The sequence below is a fragment of the Vitis riparia genome, chromosome 17 (assembly GCF_004353265.1).
Source record: "Vitis riparia cultivar Riparia Gloire de Montpellier isolate 1030 chromosome 17, EGFV_Vit.rip_1.0, whole genome shotgun sequence".
NCBI classification, from domain to species: domain Eukaryota; kingdom Viridiplantae; phylum Streptophyta; class Magnoliopsida; order Vitales; family Vitaceae; genus Vitis; species Vitis riparia.
This window is the reverse complement of record NC_048447.1, coordinates 12,535,849-12,558,825: the sequence shown is the minus strand read 5'-3', so window position 1 is coordinate 12,558,825 and position 22,977 is coordinate 12,535,849. Positions and strand designations below refer to the sequence as shown.

At 36.2% G+C, this 22,977-nt stretch overlaps 2 protein-coding genes and 1 long non-coding RNA gene across 3 annotated transcripts; 1 reads left to right on the top strand and 2 right to left on the bottom strand.

Annotated features, from left to right (window-relative positions):
- Window positions 1-15: 15 nt before the first annotated feature.
- On the bottom strand, window positions 16-13,963 carry LOC117904299 (vesicle transport v-SNARE 13-like). Its single transcript, XM_034816836.1, has 6 exons — window positions 13,375-13,963; window positions 13,055-13,172; window positions 11,178-11,236; window positions 10,899-11,087; window positions 1,268-1,438; window positions 16-486 (listed from the first exon to the last, which is right to left on the bottom strand). Exons 2-6 carry the CDS (start codon window positions 13,146-13,148, stop codon window positions 334-336), a joined length of 666 nt encoding a protein of 221 aa, XP_034672727.1. The 5' UTR covers window positions 13,149-13,172; window positions 13,375-13,963; the 3' UTR covers window positions 16-333.
- An 862-nt stretch (window positions 13,964-14,825) lies between these two features.
- LOC117904298 (probable xyloglucan 6-xylosyltransferase 5) lies at window positions 14,826-16,738 on the top strand. The gene has a single exon (XM_034816835.1). It carries the CDS (start codon window positions 15,054-15,056, stop codon window positions 16,404-16,406), a length of 1,353 nt encoding a protein of 450 aa, XP_034672726.1. The 5' UTR covers window positions 14,826-15,053; the 3' UTR covers window positions 16,407-16,738.
- Window positions 16,739-20,686: 3,948 nt separating this feature from the next.
- On the bottom strand, window positions 20,687-22,473 carry LOC117904919. Its single transcript, XR_004649634.1, has 3 exons — window positions 22,061-22,473; window positions 21,346-21,448; window positions 20,687-20,945 (listed from the first exon to the last, which is right to left on the bottom strand). It is a non-coding gene; the product is annotated as an uncharacterized LOC117904919 (long non-coding RNA).
- Window positions 22,474-22,977: the final 504 nt, after the last annotated feature.

Genomic DNA, 22,977 nt, shown 5'->3' with positions numbered 1-22,977 from the left:
GAAATGCAACAAAGCTCCAAAAACACTATACAAAGATAACAACCGAAACAACACCAAAGACCAAGTCCAACACAATCTCCAAAACATGACCCAAAAGGCCGAGGAACAGATGGAAAGCAAAACGAGAACAAGCTTCTTGATTTTTCAATGCCCAGTTCCTTATGTTTAGACAAGGACAGGATAACTAAGGCAAAGAACTGAGAGCTTGAAAACATAAGATGTAAGGCAGACACCCAATGCCGCACACATAAATTTATATAGAAATCAGAGTGCATTCAATTACGCACACCAATCCAAGATAATGTCGAAGGCTGAACAATTCGAATTTATGGGCTAATGAGCCAGCTTGAAATAAAGGATCAAAATGATTGCAAGGACTAGGGCAGCAATTACGGAGCCGATGATCCATTTGTTCCTGCTCATCCTTCTTGACATAGCCGTCAGGATCTTCTTGCTTTTGCTAATATTGTCATCCACTCCGTGGAGCTGTACAACAAAGGATGGTTATCAATGAATTGTCAGCCCAACAATCTGATAAAAATTTGACTAGAGCTAAACTTCTAGTGGCTGATAAATAAGCCATACCTAGGTCTCCACCGCAAAGCTAAGGCTATGTTTGGTTCTAGGAAAGTACTAAAGAGACAAAGAAAAAAAAAAAAAAAAGGACAGACAGAAAATGATTTGTGTTAAAAAATGCTTAGGAGAAAAGGAGGGGTAAATGCTAAAAGTACTTTTTCCCCATTTTCCTCAAGAAATGGTGGGGAAAGTTTAAGAGAAAATGCATTCCTTATAAATTTAAAGTGTGTTTGGTAGTGATTTTAGAAAACGTTTCTAGTCTTTTTAACACTTGAATGATAAAAAATTTTAACTATTAAAAAGGTTAAAAGTATTTTCTAAAATCACTGCCAAACGGGCTTTTAATCTTCTTTCCCTCAATTTCTCCATGAACCACCAACGAGGAGAAAAAATTTACAGTTTTTCCTTACTTTTTTGTTTCTTCTCTTTTTCCGCTCCATTTTCATTCCCTCAAACTTCCTGGAAACCAAACAAAGCTTAAATCTAATTAGTACCTCCCCTGTTGGAAAAGACCATTTGACTGGAGAGGGAGGTGATGGAAACAAAACTATGGACAGAAGATAAAAACCTCTAATCCACTATAAGAAAACAAAACTAGAAATGAAAACTAGCCAAAAGGAAAAAAAGCAATGAATCTAAGAGACTAGAAATGAACCATATACTGGAACAGAAGCACAGGTAGAGGACATACTGTGTTATGGGCATGTAGGAGAGACTGGCGTTGTTGATGCAAATCTTGAAGGATTGAAACACCAAGTTCTTCTGTTTCAAGCATTGTTCTTCTACTCTCCTTAATTCGGTCACCAGACTGATTCAATCTACCTGTCGACATCAATAACCTTGTTTTCTGATCAGCAGAAACCTGTCCAATAAAAACAAGAATGAGCATCAGCAAGATTTCTTTGCAGGGCTGTTCTAAATGGAAGCTGTAGATCATTTAAAAATAAATCATGTGCTGTTTCCTCCAATTTGCAAATGAGATAGAAAAAGCTAGCAACATGGAAAAGTAAACAATGTTGAAACACAAAAACTTTTAAGTATTATTATGCAAGAAAGAAGGTCTAGTCCTAAAACACATCTCAAGCAAGACACATGACTTAATATCAGCAAAAAGATTATTAGTAACGAGGATAAGATTAAATACATTGTTATCCTGCCTGGATTGTGGGCCATCACCATTGCTATTAATGAAAGTAAATGTAATTAAGGTATATGAGAGGAATAACACATTATGGACATCAGGCTTGTAACTCGAGTGAGGCCCATTATCCAGCACACCCTTAAAAGGGCAAGGTGTATTAATTCCTTGACTTGATGTTCACTTATGTCAGAATAGTATGAGGCACACCAATCTACTTCAGGCACCTTGATGTAGGACAACCCTAGGATGGTTGCCTACACTCAAGGGTGGTGGACTAGGGTTTTATTTTTTAGGGTGTAAGAAGAGGAACAAAGAATAAATTTTATGGTAGAGAAAATTATAAGATAAGAAATAGAGAGAAAGAAGAAACAATGAAGAAAAGATAGAAAAACCTTAGAGTCTCACTAAGGCCTTCTAGAAGTCTCATCTAGAAGAAAATCAATGGAGTCTCACCATTGAGGGTTGCAACCTTGCAATGAAAGAAAATTTAATATTATTCTTTTTTTTTTTTATAGACAAAGAGACAAAATTAAATAAAAAAACGCCAAAACAGAGGGCGTTCCCTATGCACACAGGCAGTATACAAAGAAAGTCAAACCCTAGACAACAAAGAAGAGAAAAAACCTAGAAAGGACAAAGTTAACCAACACCCCAGTTACCCAACAAGTTCAAAAAAGAGAGATAGTCCAAGTCCATAAGTTGTTGAGACCACTCAAGAAGAGACCGAAGAAAGAGGTTCCTCAAACTCATATCTAACATCTCTTCCCCTTTGAACAATCTTCCATTTCGCTCTCCCTAAATACACCAAAACAGACAAATAGGTGTCATTCTCCAAACTGCACTCCTTTTCTTCCCTAGGCCCTTAATTTTCCATTCAAGAAGCACATTTCTCACCGATTCTGGGAACACCCACATCACCCCAAAGGAAGAAAGCAACAAAGTCCAAAGCTCCCTTGTCTTACCACAATGAATTAGAATGCGGTCCGCCGATTCCTCGTTCTCTTTACAGAGATTACATCTATTAACCGTAGACCAACCCCTCCTCATTACCATATCAACTGTAGAAATTTTACCCCAAACTGCTTCCCAAGCAAAAAAAGGGGTTCTCAAAGGGGCATACGAACCCCAAACCTCCTTTGCTGGAAATAAGAGGTTGTTCTCCGCTTTTAAAGACCTATAATAAGATTTTAACACTAAATTTTCCTTTCCTCTCTATCTTCCAAACTAAAGAATCCTCCCCTTCTTGAACCTTTATTGCAGAAATGTGATTCAGCAAACGATTCACCTCCTCAAATTCCCAATCTTGAAAGGATCTTCTAAATTGCACCTCCCAACCCCCTCCACCACCTCCTTGTCTCCCCCAAAGATCAGCCACTACAACAGAATTGTGGGTTGCAATTCTGTATAGCAAAGGGAAGAGATCCTTCAGCTTAGAATCTCCTACCCAAAAGTCCCACCAAAATTTAGTGCGTCTCCCATTTCCAATACGAATACTAGTTCTAAGATAGAACTCCTCCCACCCCTTTCTAATGTCTTTCCAAAGGCTCATCCCATAAGGCTCCCTCACCTCTCTAGTGGTCCAACCCCCTTCCTCCTCTCCAAATTTACCTACAATGACTTTCCTCCAAAAACTCTCCCTTTCTAAAGGAAATCTCCAAAGCCATTTTCCAAGCAAAGCATGATTGAAGTCCTTCAAATTCCTTAGCCCCAACCCTCCATGCCTCTTATCTTTGCAAATAACTGCCCAACTTACCAAGTGGATCTTCCTTCTCTCCTCCAAGTCTCCCCACAAAAACTCCCTTTGAATTTTCTCCAATCTAAGTCTCACTCTTCTTGGGATCACAAAGAGAGACATAAAATAGATTCATCAATTCATTCCTTTGATTTACATTGATTAGCCTATTTATAGGCTTATCTAAGAAATCCAAAGTCTACTAGGACTCTAATAACCTATTATGATTCTAATTCTAATTATAACATCCAAAGTCTATTAGGACTCTAATAACCTATCATGACTCAAATTCTAATTATATTATAACTCAACTAGCTAATCCTAATTAGACTCTAATAAATACCAATCCCAATTCAATTCTAATTAATACTAATCTTACTTAAAGTTTACTTAGGTCTTCTTTTTCTTCCTTGAATAAACTTTAAAAGGCTTTCCCCCATCAATTCCCCCCGGCTTGAAAGAACTCGGCCCCGACGAGTTAGATGCTTGATACAATTCATAAAGATCGGGGTAAACTTCTGAAAATCCGTTGTCGTAATCCATGTATTCTCAGTGTGTGGTTTGCCTCGCCATTTCACCAAAAAAATTTGGTATCCACCTTGTCGAATAGACACAAGTTGATCATCAAGAACATACTCGATCTCAGGATGTGGGCTAAGAGTAGGTGGTAATTGATGATCCAACTCTTCACTTACATTGTTGTAATGGCCATGGTAGATAAACAAATCTTCCACATTAAATATTGGACTAAAATGCAAGTCTGAAGGGAGCTCTAACAAATAAGCATTCTCACCCAACCGCTTTAGTACCCGAAATGGACCCATTTTCTTAGCTTGAAGCTTTTGATATGTGCTCGGATGAAATCTTTTTGGTCATAGACGAACCATCACTAGATCACCTTCTTGAAACTGAATATATCTTCGATGTGCATCTGCTGCCTCTTTATAGTTCTCATTGTTGATTTTGATTTTTTCTCATACCTTTTCATGTGTATCTCGTATATGACGTGCAAATGCATCACCATCTTGGCTAGTGCGGACAGAAGTAGGCAATGGTATAAGATCAACAGGTTGCTTAGGTTTCAACCCATATACCACTTCAAAAGGTGAGTACCCAGTAGTATGATTAGTGGAGCTATTGAAAGCAAATTCGGCTTGTGGTAAGACATTGTCCCAATTTCTCAACTGATCTCTCACAATGCATCTCAAAAGATTACCAAGGCTACGATTGACAACTTTTGTTTGTCCATCAGTTTGAGGATGAAAAGAACTTGAAAACTTTAATTGAGTACCTAGCTTGGCCCACAAGGTTTTCCAAAAATAGCTCATAAACTTGACATCGCGATCAGAAACAATGGATTGCGGTAATCCATGCAATCGAACTACTTCTTTAAAGAACAAGGCAGCAACATAAGAAGCATCCGAAGCCTTCTTACATGGGATAAAATGTGCCATTTTGGAAAATCTGTCAACCACAACAAATATAGAATTAAAACCCTATTGTGTCATTGGTAATCCAAGTATAAAATCCATGCTCAAGTCTTCCCAAGGCTTGGATGGAATTGGTAACGGTGTATATAACCTTGTATTTTGCTTTGAACCTTTTCCTACTTGACATACTCGACATTGTTTGATAACCTTCCAAACATCCTTCTTTAAACTAGGCCAAAAGAAGCGATCTTCCACCAAAGCAATGGTCTTATCTCGTCCAAAATGTCCACCCATTCCACCTCCATGAAGTTCCCATATGACATGATCACGTAGGGAAGTCCTTGGTAAGCATAAATGATTTTTATAAAACAAGTACCCTTCTAAAATCTGGAAATCAATACGTGTTACTTTTGAACCACTCAAAAGAGAGGAATAAACATCTCCAAAATCAGCATCATTGTCATAGCAATGCTTTAATTCTTCAAATCCAATTGTAGTGGTTGACATGTTTACTAAGAGAAGGGCCTTCCTACTAAGGGCATCGGCTACTTTATTTTCAATTCCTGCACAAATGCTTTAAATTAAAGGTAAACAGCTGAAGAAAACTATTCCATTTTGCATGTTGAGAGTTAAGCTTCTTTTGAGAATTAAGATATCGCAAGGCTTCATGATCCGAATACAAAACAAATTCCTTATAACTGCGATAATGTTGTCAATGCCTAATTGCTTGCACCATCACATAGAATTCAAGACCATATGTGGAGTATTTTTTCTTTGCCCCATTGAGCTTCTCACTAAAAAAATGCCACAGGATGTCCCTCTTGGCTAAGAATTGCTCCAATTCCCACATGGGAAGCATCACAAGCCACCTCAAATACTTTCTCAAAGTCTGGTAGACATAGGATAGGAGGGTTCACCATCTTGAATTTGATTTCTTCAAATGCCTTGTTGGCCTCCTTGGTCCAAATAAATAAACCAAGTTTCATGCATTCAGTAATTGGGGCAATAATAGAGCTGAAATTTCGAATAAATCGTCGATAGAATGTAGCCATTCCATGGAAGTTTCGCACCTCATGGATATTTGTTGGTACTGGCCAATCAAAAATATCTTTGATCTTCTCTGGATCTGTTTCAACACCCTTAGAAGACACAACAAAGCCAAGAAATACAACACTAGGGCTCATGAAAGTACATTTTTTCAAATTAATGTAAAATTTCAGCCCTAAGAGTGCACATTACTTGCTTCAAGTGTTCCTCATGATGTTCACAAGATCGACTATAGATAAGTATATCATCAAAATAGACAACAACAAACCGTCCAATAAAAGGTTTCAATACCTACATCATAACCCACATGAAGGTACTTAGAGCATTGGTTAGTCCAAACGGCATGACTAACCACTCATACAATCCATCCTTAGTTTTGAAAGATGTCTTCCATTCATCCCCTGGTCTAATACGTATTTGATGATATCCACTTCTTAGATCAATCTTTGAGAAGATTACTGATCCAACCATCATATCTAACATGTCATCAAGTCTTAGAATTGGAAATCGATACTTGATTGTGATTTTGTTGATTGCACGACTATCCACACACATCTGTCATGATCCATCCTTCTTTGGTGTTAGTAGGGCAGGAACTCCACAAGAACTTAGGCTTTCACGAATAAAGCCTTTAGTAAGTAATTCATCAACTTGCCTTTTCAATTCAACATGCTTTGTTGGATTCATTCTGTAGGTTGGTAAATTTGGTAATGATGCACCGGGAATCAAATCAATGGCATGTTGTACGTCACGCTGAGGAAAGAGTTGATTAGGTAACTCTGTAGGCCACAAATCAGAAAAGTCATCAAGGATTTTACGTACGTTTGCTAGATATTCCTTATCTTTTTCTTTAAATTCTTCCACTTTCCGAGCCATTAAAGCAAAAATAACTTTAGTTTCCTTGCTCTCATTTTCAAATTGACACATAGTAAGTACCTTTTTTGGTTGTGCCTCTTCCTCTGACTTCTTAATTGGAGGGACTTCTTTCATTGGACGAAGGATCTTCTTACATCCGTTGTGTATGAGAGCATATGTATTTTCATAGCCGTCATATTGAACTCTTCTATCAAAAAGCCAAGGTCTTCCAAGTAAAATATGTCTCACTTTTATGGGTAAGACCTCACACCATACAGACTCTTCAAAATCCTTACCAAAAAGGAATGTTACTAAGCAACAAAAGCTTATCGGGATGGAGGTGTCATTAACCCATGCTACTCCGAACGGATGTGGATGTCTCTCTGTTTTAAGGTTTAGCTTCTCAACAAGTTCTTGCGAAGCTATGTTCAAACTGCTACCTCCATCAATGATCATGGTGCATAATCTCCCTTGGCAAGAAATATGTGTTTGGAAGATGCTAGTACGTCGCCAATCTTCTTCTCCTTTTACCTTTGGGACAGCCAATAAAGGTCGTACTACAAAACTATACCCTTCCGTCATACCATCATAGTAGTCACATTCTTCACTAACTTCATCTTCATTGTAGGTCTCTTCTTCCTTTGGGTAACTCTCCAATTCAGATACTGGTTCTTCAACACAAGAGTGTAAGCCTTTGGTTGGGCATACAACGGCATAATGACCATGCCCACCACACAAAGCATAAAGGAGCCACGTCTACTTTTCTATCTCCAATACTCATTGAAGTTTTACCCTTATTACCATACTTATGAGCCACATTTGAAGTTTATTGAGTGTTGCCCCCACCATTCACATGATTAGAAGTTCTGAAGTTTGATGTGCTTAAAGGTTTACTTGTTGTCCTGTTGGAGAAAGTGCTCCCAATTTGTGAACTTGGACGCCTGGAAACCTAAAATTTGAGGCCTTCTATTTTGAGGGCTAGTTGATAAACATCATCTACGGTATAAGCATGTGCAACTATCATCTCAAGTTGAATCTCCATTCGAAGTCCAGTTTTGTAGCGGGCTGCAAGTTGAGCATCACTTTTCCTGCACTTGATTTCGAATGCTCAATTCATGGAGTTCTTCTGTATATTCTTCAACAGACTTGGTACCTTGTTTAAGGGAAAACAATTTTGTACACATAAGTTGTTCATAATCAGTTGGGAGAAAGTGATCCTTCATCTCGTCCCATGTGTCAATAGGTGGTTGGCCAGTTCTATGAACTTGATTCTCAATGTTAGGCCACCATAAACGTGTTGCTCCTTTCAACTTTGCCTTCACAAAACGAACTTTTCTATTTTCGAGCATTGCACACCAATCAAAGTAATCTTCCATTGACATAATTCAATCAAGAAAAGCTGTTGGATTTAGTTTTCCATAAAATTCAGCAACTTCAAGACGTACCTTTTTAGTCACATCATCATCTAGCTCAAAAAGTCTGGCCCTTCTTTGAGTCCCCATCATAAAATTGTCTTGTTCTTTGCGTGATCGACTTGGCGATTGTCTAAATTGATGACTTGCAATCTCTTTTTTTTTTGATAGGAAACTTGCAATCTCTTTTTCAATTGGTCGTTTTTCTTTACTCTTTTCTAATAACTTCATGATCTTATCAAGTTTGCTATTTAGTTGTATTATAGCATCTTGATGGGATTGTTGTGTGGCTGAAATTTCCTCCAAGCGTATTGTAGCAACATCTTGATTGCTAGAAGTTTTTTTGGAACTCATGCTTGCATAAGTTGCTCCACTCCTTAATTGCATATGCCTTCAAGCCAAGAACTGTGGCTCTGACATCAAAATTGATGTAGGACAACCCTAGGATGGTTGCCTACACTCAAAGGTAGGTGGACTAGGGTTTTATTTTTTAGGGTGTAAGGAGAGGAACAAAGAATAAATTTTATGGTAGAGAAAATTATAAGATAAGAAATAAAGAGAAAGAAGAAACAATGAAGAAAAGATGGAAAAACCTTAGAGTCTCACTAAGGCCTTCTAGGAGTTTCACTTAGGAGAAAATCAATGGAGTCTCATCATTGAGGGTTGCAACCTTGCAATGAAAGAAAATATAATATTATTCCTCAATTCATTCCTTTGATTTACATTGATTAGCCTATTTATAGGCTTTTCTAATAAATCCAAAGTCTACTAGGACTCTAATAACCTATTATGATTCTAATTATAATTATAACATCCAAAGTCTACTAGGACTCTAATAACCTATCATGATTCAAATTTTAATTATATTATAACTCAACTAACTAATTCTAATTAGACTCCAAAAAATACCAATCCCAATTCAATTCTAATTAATATTAATCCTACTTAAAGTTTACTTAGGTCTTCCCTTTCTTCCTTGAATAAACTTTAAAAGGCTTTCCCCCATCACACCTACTTTAGGTTAAATATATATCATATACAGTTCCTACTCACTAAAATACCTGGCCAAAGATGCCAAAATCCGTATCAGCCTGTCTTACCAAATAAAGAGGGAAAAAAAGTTTATGAAACAAATTAACTTTGATCTCTTTGCTTTCTAGCATCTGCAATAGACTCCCTGACACTTATAATCAACCACAGATGCCCTTTGTCACTCTTATCCAGTTTTGGGCCTTTTTTTATAGGTTCCAGTTTTGGGTCCTGTAATTTTTTATCTGCACCTGTTCAAGCAGACAGCTACTACTATTATATACCAAGGGTGTATATAGCTGCTTCGTGAGACTCTTCCTTCTTTATCAACAAATATTATCAAAAACAAAAAACCTATATATTATAATTACTTCCAGGATCTTGTTATGAAAAAACAAGTACATAAAACAGAATAGCAATAAGACATGCAAAGGTACATGGCAGGTTAACTCCATTGTTAATTTAAACCACAAAAGCCTGGGAGCCATAGAGATTTAATGGAAATTTAAGAAAAAATTACAGCAAAACACAACACACAGAAATTACTCCTGAAATTAAAAATAATAATAATAATAATAAATAAATAAACAAATAAAACAAAATAAGTCTTCAACCAAACCACTTATAATAGGGAAAAATGTTTAAACCCTGGCTTATTTCGATCATTTTGAGAAGATAAAAAGATTCATGCAAAAACAGTGTTTTGTCGTGATTTACTGGATTATTAGGTTATATAATGATAAACAACTGTTATAAAATACCCAAAAATTATGATGAACCATAGAAACCCTTTGCTACTCTTATCCAGCTTTGTTCTCTAAGTTCAATCTGTAACTGTTCAAGCTGGCAACTCTTATTTTCATATACCAAGGGTGAATATATGGGCTCTTTTTTGAGCCCTTCCTTTTTTATGAACAAATATTATCAAGAATAAACACCTATGATGATACCACTTCCAGGTTCTTGTCAGGAAAAAACTAACTATACCAAAAGAGCCATCAAGATATGCATAGGTACATGACAGGCTAGCTCCATTTGCGGTTTAAACCACAAAAGCCTGGGAGTCATAAAGATTTAATGGGAATTTAAGAAATATTTACACCAAAACACAATGTGAGGAAATAACTCCTGAATCAGGTTATTTAGGCAAAGAGTTTAAACATTGACATTACTTTGATAATTAAGAAGTTAAAACCATTCAAGGAAAAACAGAGTTTCAAGGTGATTACTGGATAATACATCATAATAAATACTTGTCAAACTTCAGAGAATAAAAAATGCTTGAATCTATATAAAAATAGTAGTAACCGTATGAATCTAAATTTGGAGTTCAAGAAAAGATAATGGGAATGAATATAATGATGAATAATAAACTGTTGTAACTACCTTTATTTTTTGTTTGCCCTCGGTGCTTTGGTGTGCCTTTTCATGCTTGTTGCTAATATATATTTTTGCCTATATATATATATATATATATATTAGCAACAAGCGCGAAAAGGCACACCAAAGCACCCAAGGCAAACAAAAAATAAAGTAGTTACAGCAGTTTATTATTTATCATTATATATATATACATATATTTGCCTATAAAAAAATATATTAATCCATATATAAAATAAAGGCTTCATAAAGATGATAAGAAATGAGTGAAAGAGAAACTGATCAAGAATACATACTGTCATTGTATCTGCCATTCCTGACTCCAGCAAATTATCTCGGGCAGCCTGATTGGTATTAGCTGATGTGATTCTTTTAACCTCATTTTTCACATTGTTTAGATCAGTTTTATATTCTCTTAACTTAGCAAGAAGCATAGCCTTTACACTTGGCTGCAAACTCCTTGCCTCAAGATCCATTTTCCGGATCTGGTGAAATTCAGGAAAAGATCACTATACAGATCCAATGATATAGTAAGAAAGAAATATTTTAGCTGTGGAAAATATTTTCTACAATACCAAAGCATCAGCATCATCCAATCCAGCTTTTATTTCAGAAACCTTCTGCTTCTTCTGCTCTGTGAATCATGAATATACGAAACCATTATCAGTCATAAAACCATAATGAACAAAGAAGATATAACAGTTGTATATATCATAATTCATAAATACATCTATTTTTTTTGATAGGTATATATCATAAGTACATCTATGCAAACCTTAATCATTGGTTAACTCCAAAATACAAAATCATGCCCAGCTTTCATATCAACTACTGAATAAATTCATAAAAATCTATTACCAAGACCAGAAAACCACCATCAACCTCTATTCATTATTTAGTCAAGGCATCAGTTACTAAGTTTTAAACAGAATCTAAAAGAAACCATGTCCATGCACCAATATACTGTGGCAGTATATTAGCCACACATATGTGTTATAAGGAAAAAAAAAATGTCTCCACTAGATCAAGAATTGGTTTTGTAATTTTGAATTCTCCAAGGGTTCAGAAAGAGCAAGCTCATCAGAAAAACTCACATAGGATGCATAGCAACTAATATGCAGCCAAAGTTTCTAAATTCAGGCTGCCAAATAATTGTTAACTAAAGCATAGAATATTATTCATGGAAAAAGAAAAAGGGGGAAAACCCTCAACCATCTAAAGGAAAAGTGTGGACCTTTTTTTTGGATCATATAGAGCTCTGACTACTCTAAACATAATTTTCCCACTGCAAAAATAGTTTAAATATGCACAAAACCAAAGTTTGGACTTGATGCCATCTCAAAATAGGGAAAGACAAAAGTTAATCTACTAGAAGCTGTTTTGGATAGAAAATCCTATGCAAAAGACCATTTCAAAACATACAAACACAAGACTAGAATAATTTTCCTTTATTTCCTCTGCAAAGCACCAGAAATTACCTTCCTCATGTTCTATGGTCTTATTTGACAAAATAATTCAAGGGAGTTCTTTTTAGGTGGTTATTTTTAAGGACTCAAAGATATGTGGTACTTGTGGAATGCTCTTGTACTCCATCTCCAAGTGGCACTCTTCTCTCCTATGGTAGTTATGATCATGGTTCTTCTGAAAATTCAGGACAATCTGGAAATTGAGATATTTGTAGAAACCATTTGGAAGATTCTCTACCCCTAACAGTTGTAGGAATGCTATTAGAGTGAGGCTGCCCTTCGCAAGGGAATTACAGAAGCTAGATCTACAGAAGTGAATATTTTACTGAAAAGGGAGTCCAAAAAAATGGGGCTTGGAAGAATACTCCAGGTTCATGGAGGTTAATTTACACTATGAGAGAGGTAATAGAATTGCTTTAAGGTGGCGATCACTTTTAAATAAGTTCTGTGATATGCTAACAAGGAGACTGGTTCTTTAGTAAAAAGTGAAGCTGAACTCTTGAGAAGTTGAGAAGGCGCTTGTACCAGCCTTAAAATGGGTCCTGAGTAATCTTTGTTTAATATAATAAATAAATAAATAATGATAAGGAAGAGGAAGAAGAAGCCATCACCAAGTGACCATCCCACCAAACACAGTTCCGCATGAACTGCATACAGTTTTCTAATCTCTGGAAAAAAAAAAATTGTCCACGAGGTAATGGCTATCCAGACCCAAACTTGCCTATTAATTGATTGGCAGCCGAAAACTTTTATCTTTATTATTTCCCAATCTCCATACAAGTCCACAGCCAGTAATGAAAATCTAAGAGATTATAAACCTAAATATGTTTAACAACTGCAAATTCAAACCTACATATTAATCATTTATCATTATCGACATAGGATGATGAGAAAACTACAAAATAATAAACCAATCCGCATAAAAATTCAAATTGCCAACAAAAAGTACCAAACCAATACAAATTCCTCTCTCACTCTTATCTTACCCCCATTAAGAAGACTGGCAGCAGTACATTTCCGCGATAAATTCGCGGAAAGCTCGCAATACTGACGCTCGTATCCTTCGAATACCTGGCTCATATTGGATCTGAATCTCTCACCAACCTTGATTAATCAACGAAGGAACAAAAAATTAACCTAATTATGCTCAAATAAAAAGTAAAAACTTGAAAATTGAATTGATACCCGATCAAAATGGATGCAACTTCCTACAAATCATTTGATCATATATTCGTGGTTCGTGATTTGCCGATCCATCCAAATTAAAAGAAAAAAAAAAGAAAAAGAAAAAAGCGCACAAGCGTACCGGAATATGATCGGAACAAGGGTGGAAACCGCCGGAGGTCCTCCGGAGAAATGTCGTGTTGGGAAGGTTGTGAATCGAACGATCTGGGTAAAAGAAACTCTAGAATTGGGGCGCCTGGACCCGCTGAGTTGGATACCAACGTGTTTTTAGCTTTTACCACAGAGCGTGAAAGTCCAGTAATGCCCCTGCTCAGTTTGGTTAATTACGGACGCAACCATTATGACGTGGGCAAATAGGAATATAGGAATATCACCCACTTCTCATGGGCACCACCTGTTTGATAAATTTGGTCAGAGAGAAGAAGAGACGGAAAGAAACCAAAGTGGGAAACTCTTCCTCACGGCACATCATCAACACGCACAATCCACTACATTCCGCATCCCTACCGGAGGCATCATGGGTCCTGCAGCACCTTCCAACTTGTGAGAGTGTCGGCAGTTTGGATGACTTGGGCGCCTTGAAAGCAAGTCTCATCCATTTCGTTTCTCCTCACCCACATCAATCACTGAGAGGAAGGTTGAGCAAGTGGGCATTCGGGACGAAGGCAATAGCAATTAGCCAGGAAAATTATCTCCTAAAAGCTTCCTTTGATTAAAAAAAAACAAAAAAAAAAAAAAGGTCAGTTCTCATTAATCCTTATTAGGTGAACACCCAAAAGAGAAGGGGAATTAAGGTTAGAGGTAACTAAAGCGTAAATGCATATGCATATCCTAAAATATCTTTTTGGCAACCTAAAAGGGGGAGAAAGGTAAGACGAGCTATGGTCACTCCAGCTTTGGGCGATGGTGGAGAGGTATATGCTTCCTGTAAAAGAAGAATCTCCTGATTCTCCTCAACATGAAATGTCTCCTCAAATTATTTTTAAAAGTAAGGAATATGCTAGGAAAGTATGGAAAGATGGTTTTCAAAGTTTGCAAGCCCTTTCTTCCATTTAAAAACAAAATTTGTCTTTCTTTTATTGCATAATAAAGTCAAAAATGGTATATATAATTTTGAATTTAAAAAACAAAAAAACAAAATCATAATTAACAACTACAATTTAAAAATTTAAGTTCGAAATCATAGTTATTAAGTAAAGTCTAACAACAGTCTCACTCAAGATGTAAGACGTGTTAAGCACAACCCCAGCCTGGTCACGTTCACAATTCACCATTGATTTGAAGTGACCATCCCATTTATTAGATTAAATTATGTTATGGATTAATTCGACTTCATGTCTTCAACCACATCGCACATGGGTGTTTGGTCTGTGGGCCTCCAATTCATACACTAACACGTGTGCCCCTACCCTCCCACATGCCAATCCAACCTATCATTCGTTCGTGTCTTCCACGCTCACCGCCCCTCGAGTAACTATCGTCTCCTCGTAAGTCATAACGCATGATATGAAGATCAAAAAGAAGACAAAATAAAATGCCCTATCCTCCGCCACGGCGCCACCATTTTTACAGCTTACAGCGCATCAAAACGACGCGGTTCAGCTTCAGCCGCGAAGGAGTCCGGAGACAGCGGAGGGGTCCATGCCCTCTACATAACACGTTAAATAAAGCTCCTCACAGTCGGTGCCTTCACCCACTCTCTAATGGACCATGGCCGCGTCACCACCCTCTAGGGTTCCGCATTTTCTCCCTCTTTCTCCGGTAATCTAGTGCCATCAAGTTTTGGCAGCGAAAATTAACATGGGTCTAGATAATTTTACAACTCAGAAGAGAACTGGAGCTGGAATCCCCACCACCAACGGCAGACCGGCCGGCGGCCGGCTTTCCGGCTTACCACGTGGCCGCCAGATTCACAAGACCTTCAACAACATCAAGATCACAATTCTCTGCGGATTCGTCACCATTCTCGTCCTCCGCGGCACCATAGGCGTGGGCAACCTCGGCGGCTCTGGAGGTGAAGTCGAGAATCAAAACCTAATCGAAGAGACAAATCGCATTTTGGCTGAGATCCGATCCGACGGCGATCCCTCCGATCCCAATGACCCTGCGGAGTCTGAGATCAATCCCAACGTCACCTACACTCTCGGCCCCAAAATTACGAATTGGAACGAGGAACGGAAGGTATGGCTTGATCGGAACCCTGAATTCCCAAATTTTGTGAATGGTAAAGCTCGAATCTTGCTCGTAACTGGTTCTCCACCGAATCCGTGTGATAACCCAATTGGGGATCACTATTTGCTGAAATCAATCAAGAACAAGATTGATTATTGCAGGATTCATGGAATTGAGATAGTGTACAATATGGCTCATCTTGATAAGGAACTAGCTGGTTATTGGGCAAAATTGCCGTTGATTCGGCGGTTAATGTTATCACATCCCGAAGTGGAGTGGATTTGGTGGATGGACAGTGATGCGTTGTTTACAGATATGGTTTTTGAGATACCTCTGTCCAAGTATGATAATTATAATTTGGTTGTACATGGGTACCCTGATTTGATGTTTAATCAGAAATCTTGGATTGCTTTGAATACGGGTAGTTTTTTGTTTCGGAACTGTCAGTGGTCATTGGATTTGCTTGATGCCTGGGCGCCAATGGGACCAAAGGGTCCGATAAGAGATGAGGCAGGGAAGATTTTGACAGCGAATTTGAAGGGGAGGCCGGCATTTGAGGCAGATGATCAGTCTGCATTGATATACTTGTTGATTTCAAAGAAGGATGAGTGGATGGATAAGGTGTTTCTTGAGAACTCTTATTATTTACACGGGTATTGGGCTGGATTGGTAGATCGCTACGAAGAGATGATTGAAAAGTACCATCCAGGATTAGGTGATGAGAGGTGGCCATTTGTGACCCATTTTGTGGGTTGCAAGCCTTGTGGAAGCTATGGGGATTACCCTGTTGAGAGGTGTCTGCGCAGCATGGAGAGGGCCTTTAATTTTGCAGACAATCAGGTGCTTAAGCTGTATGGGTTTAGGCATAGGGGCTTGTTGAGCCCTAAGATCAAGAGGATCAGGAACGAGACAGCTACTCCATTGGAGTTCGTAGATCAGTTTGATATACGGCGTCCAGAGCATGGGGGACACAGCCTATGAAAAACCATTTTCAGTAGGTAATGTAATTTCTCAGTTAAAATGCAGATTTCCATTCGATAACAGTTCAGAGTTTAAGTTGGTTCTGTTGTTCTGTTGCCATGTGACTCCTTTTAAAGAGAGGAGGAATAGAATTCTTTTATTAACTTACAATTTTATTTCTGCTATGTTTGAACTATCTGAGAAGTAGTAGTAGTATTTATCAACACACTATTGTTTTTGCCTTTTCTATGGTGTCCTTTTCCCATGGCTATAGCTTTTGATAACAATGAAACATTACTTTTCTGTATTGTAACTTTTTTCTATTTCAAAGAATGATTTGATAATGTTTACTAGACAGGCTGAGCATACTTATTTTTATCTCAATTTTAGTTTTGAATGGAACTTTCTCTACCCATTCCATGAGAAGTTCTTGTATTGGACCTACAATTTTTAAACCTTCTTCTTAGGCTTGTCAACTTATCACTAGTCCCACATGTATTTGTCATGTAATCGAACACTGCCAAACATTATATCACCAATGAATCCTTTAAATTTGATGCTTAAGCCGTCTCTCTGAGCTCTCTCTTGCTTTCCACCAAGGGTGCTTGCTTTTGACAACACTATTCTGCATTATTTTCTCCATGATTTCATGATATACAGATAGATTCCCATGTGACTGAAATGACCATATTTCTATGATTCCATCGGGTACAGATTGATTATCTTATACCCATTGCCCCCTGTTGATAGTCCCTTCTACTTGTAAGTGTTCCCTGATCCGATCCTGTATTACATGAGCATCAAAGTGATTCTTTTTACCTCTAAAAATTCTGTATGGCATTTTAAATTGTACAATGATTGCGTATATTCCACCTAACTTTTGAATCATTTCAGTAGTTAGACCCTTGTAGGCCAGGGACTGACAATGCATGGTTTGATATTTAGCAGCATCCAGTGCACAGGAGCAGTGGACTGCTGAGTTTGTGAATGAACCATCTTCAATGTGCTAAAATGTAGAAAATGTCATTCTCAATTAAACGGATATTTCAATTTGATAACAGTTTTAACTTTTAAGTATAATCTGTCGACTTGGTACTGCTGCTGAGAAGTCGGAGAAGATAACTTTCCTTTCCACAGAGGACCACCCCCCATATTCACAAAACCCCAACCTTGACCCTGGTGGGATTTGACTCAGGTCTCTGGTATAGCTACTAGTTGTAGCACAATTCCTTTATCAGCTTAGACTGTCTTCCTGCTATGTTTAAATTGAGTAAATCATGGGGTTGTCATTCCTGTAATACGAAGTCTTCATACCACACCCACCCCGCCACCCAATTCTGCTTTCGGTCACTGTGATAATTAGAATTCTTTTTTTTATTTAAGAACCTATGGGAATTCTTTTATCTCTAGTGCCACACAAATTGCCTCGTAGATCATTAACATGAAAGTTGCAATTCAAGAACTGAAATATTAGATAGGTAGAAAGAATGCATGGATTATGGTGAAAAATGTTTGAAATGAACTTAACCTGCTGTCGAGCACACCCACTAGCCAACCTTTGTTTAAAGTTTAAATGGTAATTCCTGCGGAGCTAATTTAAGCCCATATCGTTTTAATGACAATGGGTTTCTTTCACCTTCCCCGGGTTGCAATTTATCATTACACAACAGGATGATTGTCCGTACCACCGGCTCTGCCATAGTTTCTTATTTGCATTGCCCATACCACCGGCTCTGCCATAGTTTCTTATTTGCATTGCCCATACCACCTTTTTCCCTTTTTTTTGACTTAAAGCGTTAACGGGAAATGATTGTGTACTCAAACAGTCACATGCACAAACAATGGCAGTTGTTGAAAATTGTGAGGCAAAATGTCTCATAAAGAAGGAAAAAGATAGAAAGAAAAATGAAAGGAAAAGAGAAGTTTCTTTTAAAGCTTGTTTTTCATGTAAAGTGTAAATAATTTGAAAATATATAATTTTAATTATTTTTTTTCTTTTGTACAAAAAATTAAAAAAAAAATTTGAAATCGGCATTTAAAGTTAATAAATTACTTTTTCATGATTCCTAAAACTTATTTCATTTTATTTTTTTCTTTTCTATTAAAAAATTAAATAATTTAAAAATACATAAACTTTAAATTAATTTAAATTATATTTATTCTAAACAAGAGAAAGGAAACCTTTGTGTTTTTTTTTTTTTTCCACGTTGTACCGAAAACCAACTATAGCATAAAATTAAATCATTCCAAGCCCATATCCAGAAGTGGAAGCAAGATGGGAGAGTGGCTGTCAATTATGGTTGCATTATTGGGTGGATTAAGACGCATGGTTAGGTGTCCATTCTCTCTAGAGTTTGTTGGGTGCTGCCGCTGTCATCTAGTTGGCATGGTAGAGAAGTTGGGAAAACGCCTCTGTTGTGCTTTGCTGTTACAAGGGACTTTTCACAATAGTACGGTAATTTAAAAAAATTATTCTTAAATTATTGTAATAGAAGAAGTTATTATAAATATATGGTAGTTTTTGCCACAAGATGAACGGATAAATTTTTTTTTAACCAAAATCATCTTTTCAAAATACGATTTTATTTCCATTTTAAAAAAAAATTCAAAAGGGAAATCGTCTCTTCATTAAAAAAATTTAATTTTTTTTTAAAAAAAAATCCTCAAGGGAAATCATCTTTTGAAAAGACGATTTCCCATTAAAAAAAATTAATATTTTCTTTAAAAAAAATCCCAAATTAAAAAAAAAAAAAAAAAAAATCCTCAAAGGAAATCGTCTTTTGAAGTCTCTTGAAGAGACGAATTCCCATGAAAAAAAATATATATATTTTTAAAAAAATGTAAAGGGAAATCGTCTCTTCAAGAGACGAAGATACGATTTCCTTGAGAATTTTTTTTTTTTTTAATTTGGGATTTTTTTAAAAAAATATTAATTTTTTTTTCATGGGAAGAGACGAGTTCCCTTGAAGATTTTTTTTTTTTTTTTTTTTTTTATAATTTGGGATTTTTTGAAAAAAAAAATATATTATTTTTTTTCATGGAAACTCATCTCTTCAAGAAACCGTCTTTTGAAAAGACCACTTTGGTTAAAAAAAAAAATTATCCATTCACCATCTCTCCTAGGTGGCAAAAACTACCATATATTTGTAATAACTTCTTCTACTATAATAATTTAAGAATAATTTTTTAAAATTACTGTACTATTGTGAAAAGTCCCGGTTACAAGGGCTGCACTACATTTGATGTTTTTGTGTCTTTGCTTTTCACTTTCCCTGATAAGAAAAAACTACCCAAAAATTAAAAAATAAATAAAATGAAATGATTTTCAAAAGGGTTGAAAATGTTTTCTAATGCTTGAAAACTTTTTTATTTATTTATAAAATTAAGTGTTTAATCTATTCTAAAAAAATATCAAAATTTATTTCAAATGATTTTTAGACAATCACTTAATAGATAATTTTTTTTAAAAAAAAAAAAAAAAACCATTCTTATAATACAATACAACACCCAAAACACCATCAAAGTTTTTTTTTTTTTTTTTTCTAATTTGCATCTAAAAAAAGTTAATTCTTTTAAGTGTCTTTAAAAGAAAGCATTATCTTATGTACAAAAACATTTTTATTAAAAACACTTTCAAATATATCCTATATATTTTTAGTTAACTAATGAGAGACTACTTCAGGTCTGGTTTTTTCTGTTCTGGATGAGATATGGACAAGAAAATTGTTGCATCGTAAAGAAAAATTGGGAAGAAGATCCATAGCTCAATCTCTGGGATTGAATATAAAATCCCATGTCCGAACTATGAAATGTGTCTGAGCATGTATGCTTCACTAGGTTTCCGACTCCAGAGGATTGTTTCACTGACATCCAATGGATATCCGCCCCTATTTGTGTTCCCCTCCACTAAATTTAAGGCAGTCCTAAGCTACGATCATATCATGTTTAACCCAACATTAGATTATGGATCATTTTTCATACCCCATTCAAATTATATTTATGTTTTTCATTTCAGTGTGTAAGATTATTGGTCAATCAATGGGGTAGTTAACAGATTGAAAAGAGTTCATCTTAGCATTCAAAATAAAATAGCATCCTGCATGGCAGGGATCGATTATAGATGATAGAACCAAACTGAAAATTCTAGTTCATAAAGGCAAAGGTCCTGTTTGGGAATTAATGGAACTATTTGGTAACTATTTTTTAGAACAGTTTTTAAATTTTCAGTATAAATAATTGTGGAAATTTAACCTGGATATTAGATAATTTAAGGCTATGGTTGGTTCTGAAACATGATAAGCTAAGAAGAAAAGAATACTGAAAGAATGTCTATATGTGCTTAAAAATGGCTTTATTGGCCGATATGATCCATGTCTTTCCATGAAACACAAGAAGCAGAACAAACGTGTAGGGCTCTGGTGGATAAGCTGATTATATTTGATATTATAAGATTGTGAAGGAGGAATGAAATTGATACCTCCAACCAATTCTTGAAGAACCAACATCCCAAAAGCACACTTGAAATCTCATCAGTTTTGTACAATGTGTTTCACCTACCTCCTGAAAGGAAATTGTATTCAAAATCATCACAACAAATATACCAAGAAATAGAGCAAATTGGCATTGCTTAAATAATATATATCAATGTTGAAGCACAAAATATTTGACTCAGATGTAATGAAAATCAGAAATGACAGGAAATTCCCTTCACAAAAGCAAATAGTTGTATGAATCATAGGCATCTCAAGAACCCTTTTCAGATTTCATCAAACTTCAAGCATAATTCACACAAAAGAACAGGCACCCTCCTGTCTAACGCACAATGCACTCATTCTAATGCAGAGGATATATATGCAGATGGAACCAACCTTCTATAAAACAGAGTACATTTGAAGGTACATTGAAATATGGTATTAACAGAATAAGATCAGAAGGGATTCTTGCCAAGAGGTTCCCCCACCTTGTCAAGTTAATTGCTTTTGGGTTTCAACTGCACCAACTCTGTGATGGGTCAGTAGCGCCTCATTCATTTGGATGATTTGATACAAGAGTTGAATAATTTTCTGCAAATAACCAACCCATGCTTCAGTACAAGGACCACATACTTTAATAAGTAACAATCATACACTTTCAGCTGAACCCAGAACAGGTAGAGAAAATCAAGTAGTAATATCATCATATGAAAATATACAAAATAAAAATCAAATTACAATTCTGAAATTGTTCCCATCTACCAAGCTCACATTTGGTTCACCATCTATTACTTATCTTCAAGTGGTGTATCAAGATGATGTTAGACATAATCCATGAGCAAAGACTTAAATTTGCTACAGAAATTATGCATTATACCAAGAATTAAACAAGAATCGATGATGAAATGAGTTTCCACAAACATAAGATACCCAATAGAATCCATTCCAAATATGGGTTTGATCTTTCCTTTTTTCTTTCAAGATGGGATAATCTTGATACATACGGGAGAAATCTTGATGACGATTTCACTACTTTGAGATAAGATAGGGGAAGTTAATACCTAGTAGTCAGTTAGATAAATATAAATTAGCACAGTATGTGTCTCCTCTAAATGACATTTTCGCAAACACATAAAAGGCAAAGGGGAAAAGGGAAAATTTGCACTTATCGGGAACCCCAAGAAGAAGAAATTCGAATCAAACCTCATCTCTCTCTTTGATAAGAAGCATCAAATGATCTAGAGTCCCCTCCCACGAATGCGGCCGACTGCGCCGGCGCCGGCGGAGCGTAATGAAGAAAAATGCTAACACCAGCGCCGTGATGACGCCGGTGGCAGGTCCAAACGACCCAAGTGTCGGTCTTGTGTTGGCATAATGTCGAAACGAGGAAGCTATGGCAAGAAGTTTGGAATGTAAGTGGCGCAACCCAAAAGCGAACCACCTGGTGAGGCCAAAGCCAAGAGTTGTGCCGCGGACGTTGAGATGGGAAGGTAGAGACGATGACAGTGAGGATGATGAAGGTGGATCTTGCTGGTTTTGGGATTGGATGGGAAGACCTTCGTGGTTGCTCGGAGGGAAGATGGAGCAATCCTCGACATCGCTTTCCTCCATTGTGAGGAGAGTATTTTGATTTTTCGAACCCAAAAAATTATCATTTTATAGTAAGTATGTAATTTCAAGATTGACCTCTTTAGAATTTCATAATTGCCAAATAATCACCCCAAGAATTTCAAAATTAACCTTTCAAAATCAAATAAGTGAATTAAAAAGCCAAATATAAGGTAATTTAGGTAAATTATGGGTGATTTATTATTTTATATTTTTAATTAAAATATACAAAATTAAAATTTAACCATTTCATTAAGCAATATTATCATATTAATGCTTAAATTCTTGAAAAATATCAAGTTAAATTTGTAAAAATAAATTAATAAATGGTCAAATTAAATTTAGCCTAAGATAATACTACTTATTTTTTGCTTTTACTAATTCATTATTTATCATACAACACTAAGAGGGTGTTTGTTATTTTGGTTTTTTAGATTTGTTTTCGAAGTTTAGGTTGTTTGTTTTTCTATTTTTTCATGACTTATTATAAACTTTTTACTGAATGAAAAAAA

Coding starts and splice junctions, on each gene's coding strand:
- LOC117904299 (XM_034816836.1), bottom strand. CDS start 13,148: ATGAGCCAGGTATTCGAAGGATACGAGCGTCAGTATTGCGAGCTTTCC. Junction 11,088..11,177: donor TGGATGATGCTGATGCTTTG/GTATTGTAGAAA, acceptor GAATTTCACCAG/ATCCGGAAAATGGATCTTGA. Junction 1,439..10,898: donor GAATGGCAGATACAATGACA/GTATGTATTCTT, acceptor TTTATTGGACAG/GTTTCTGCTGATCAGAAAAC.
- LOC117904298 (XM_034816835.1), top strand. CDS start 15,054: ATGGGTCTAGATAATTTTACAACTCAGAAGAGAACTGGAGCTGGAATC.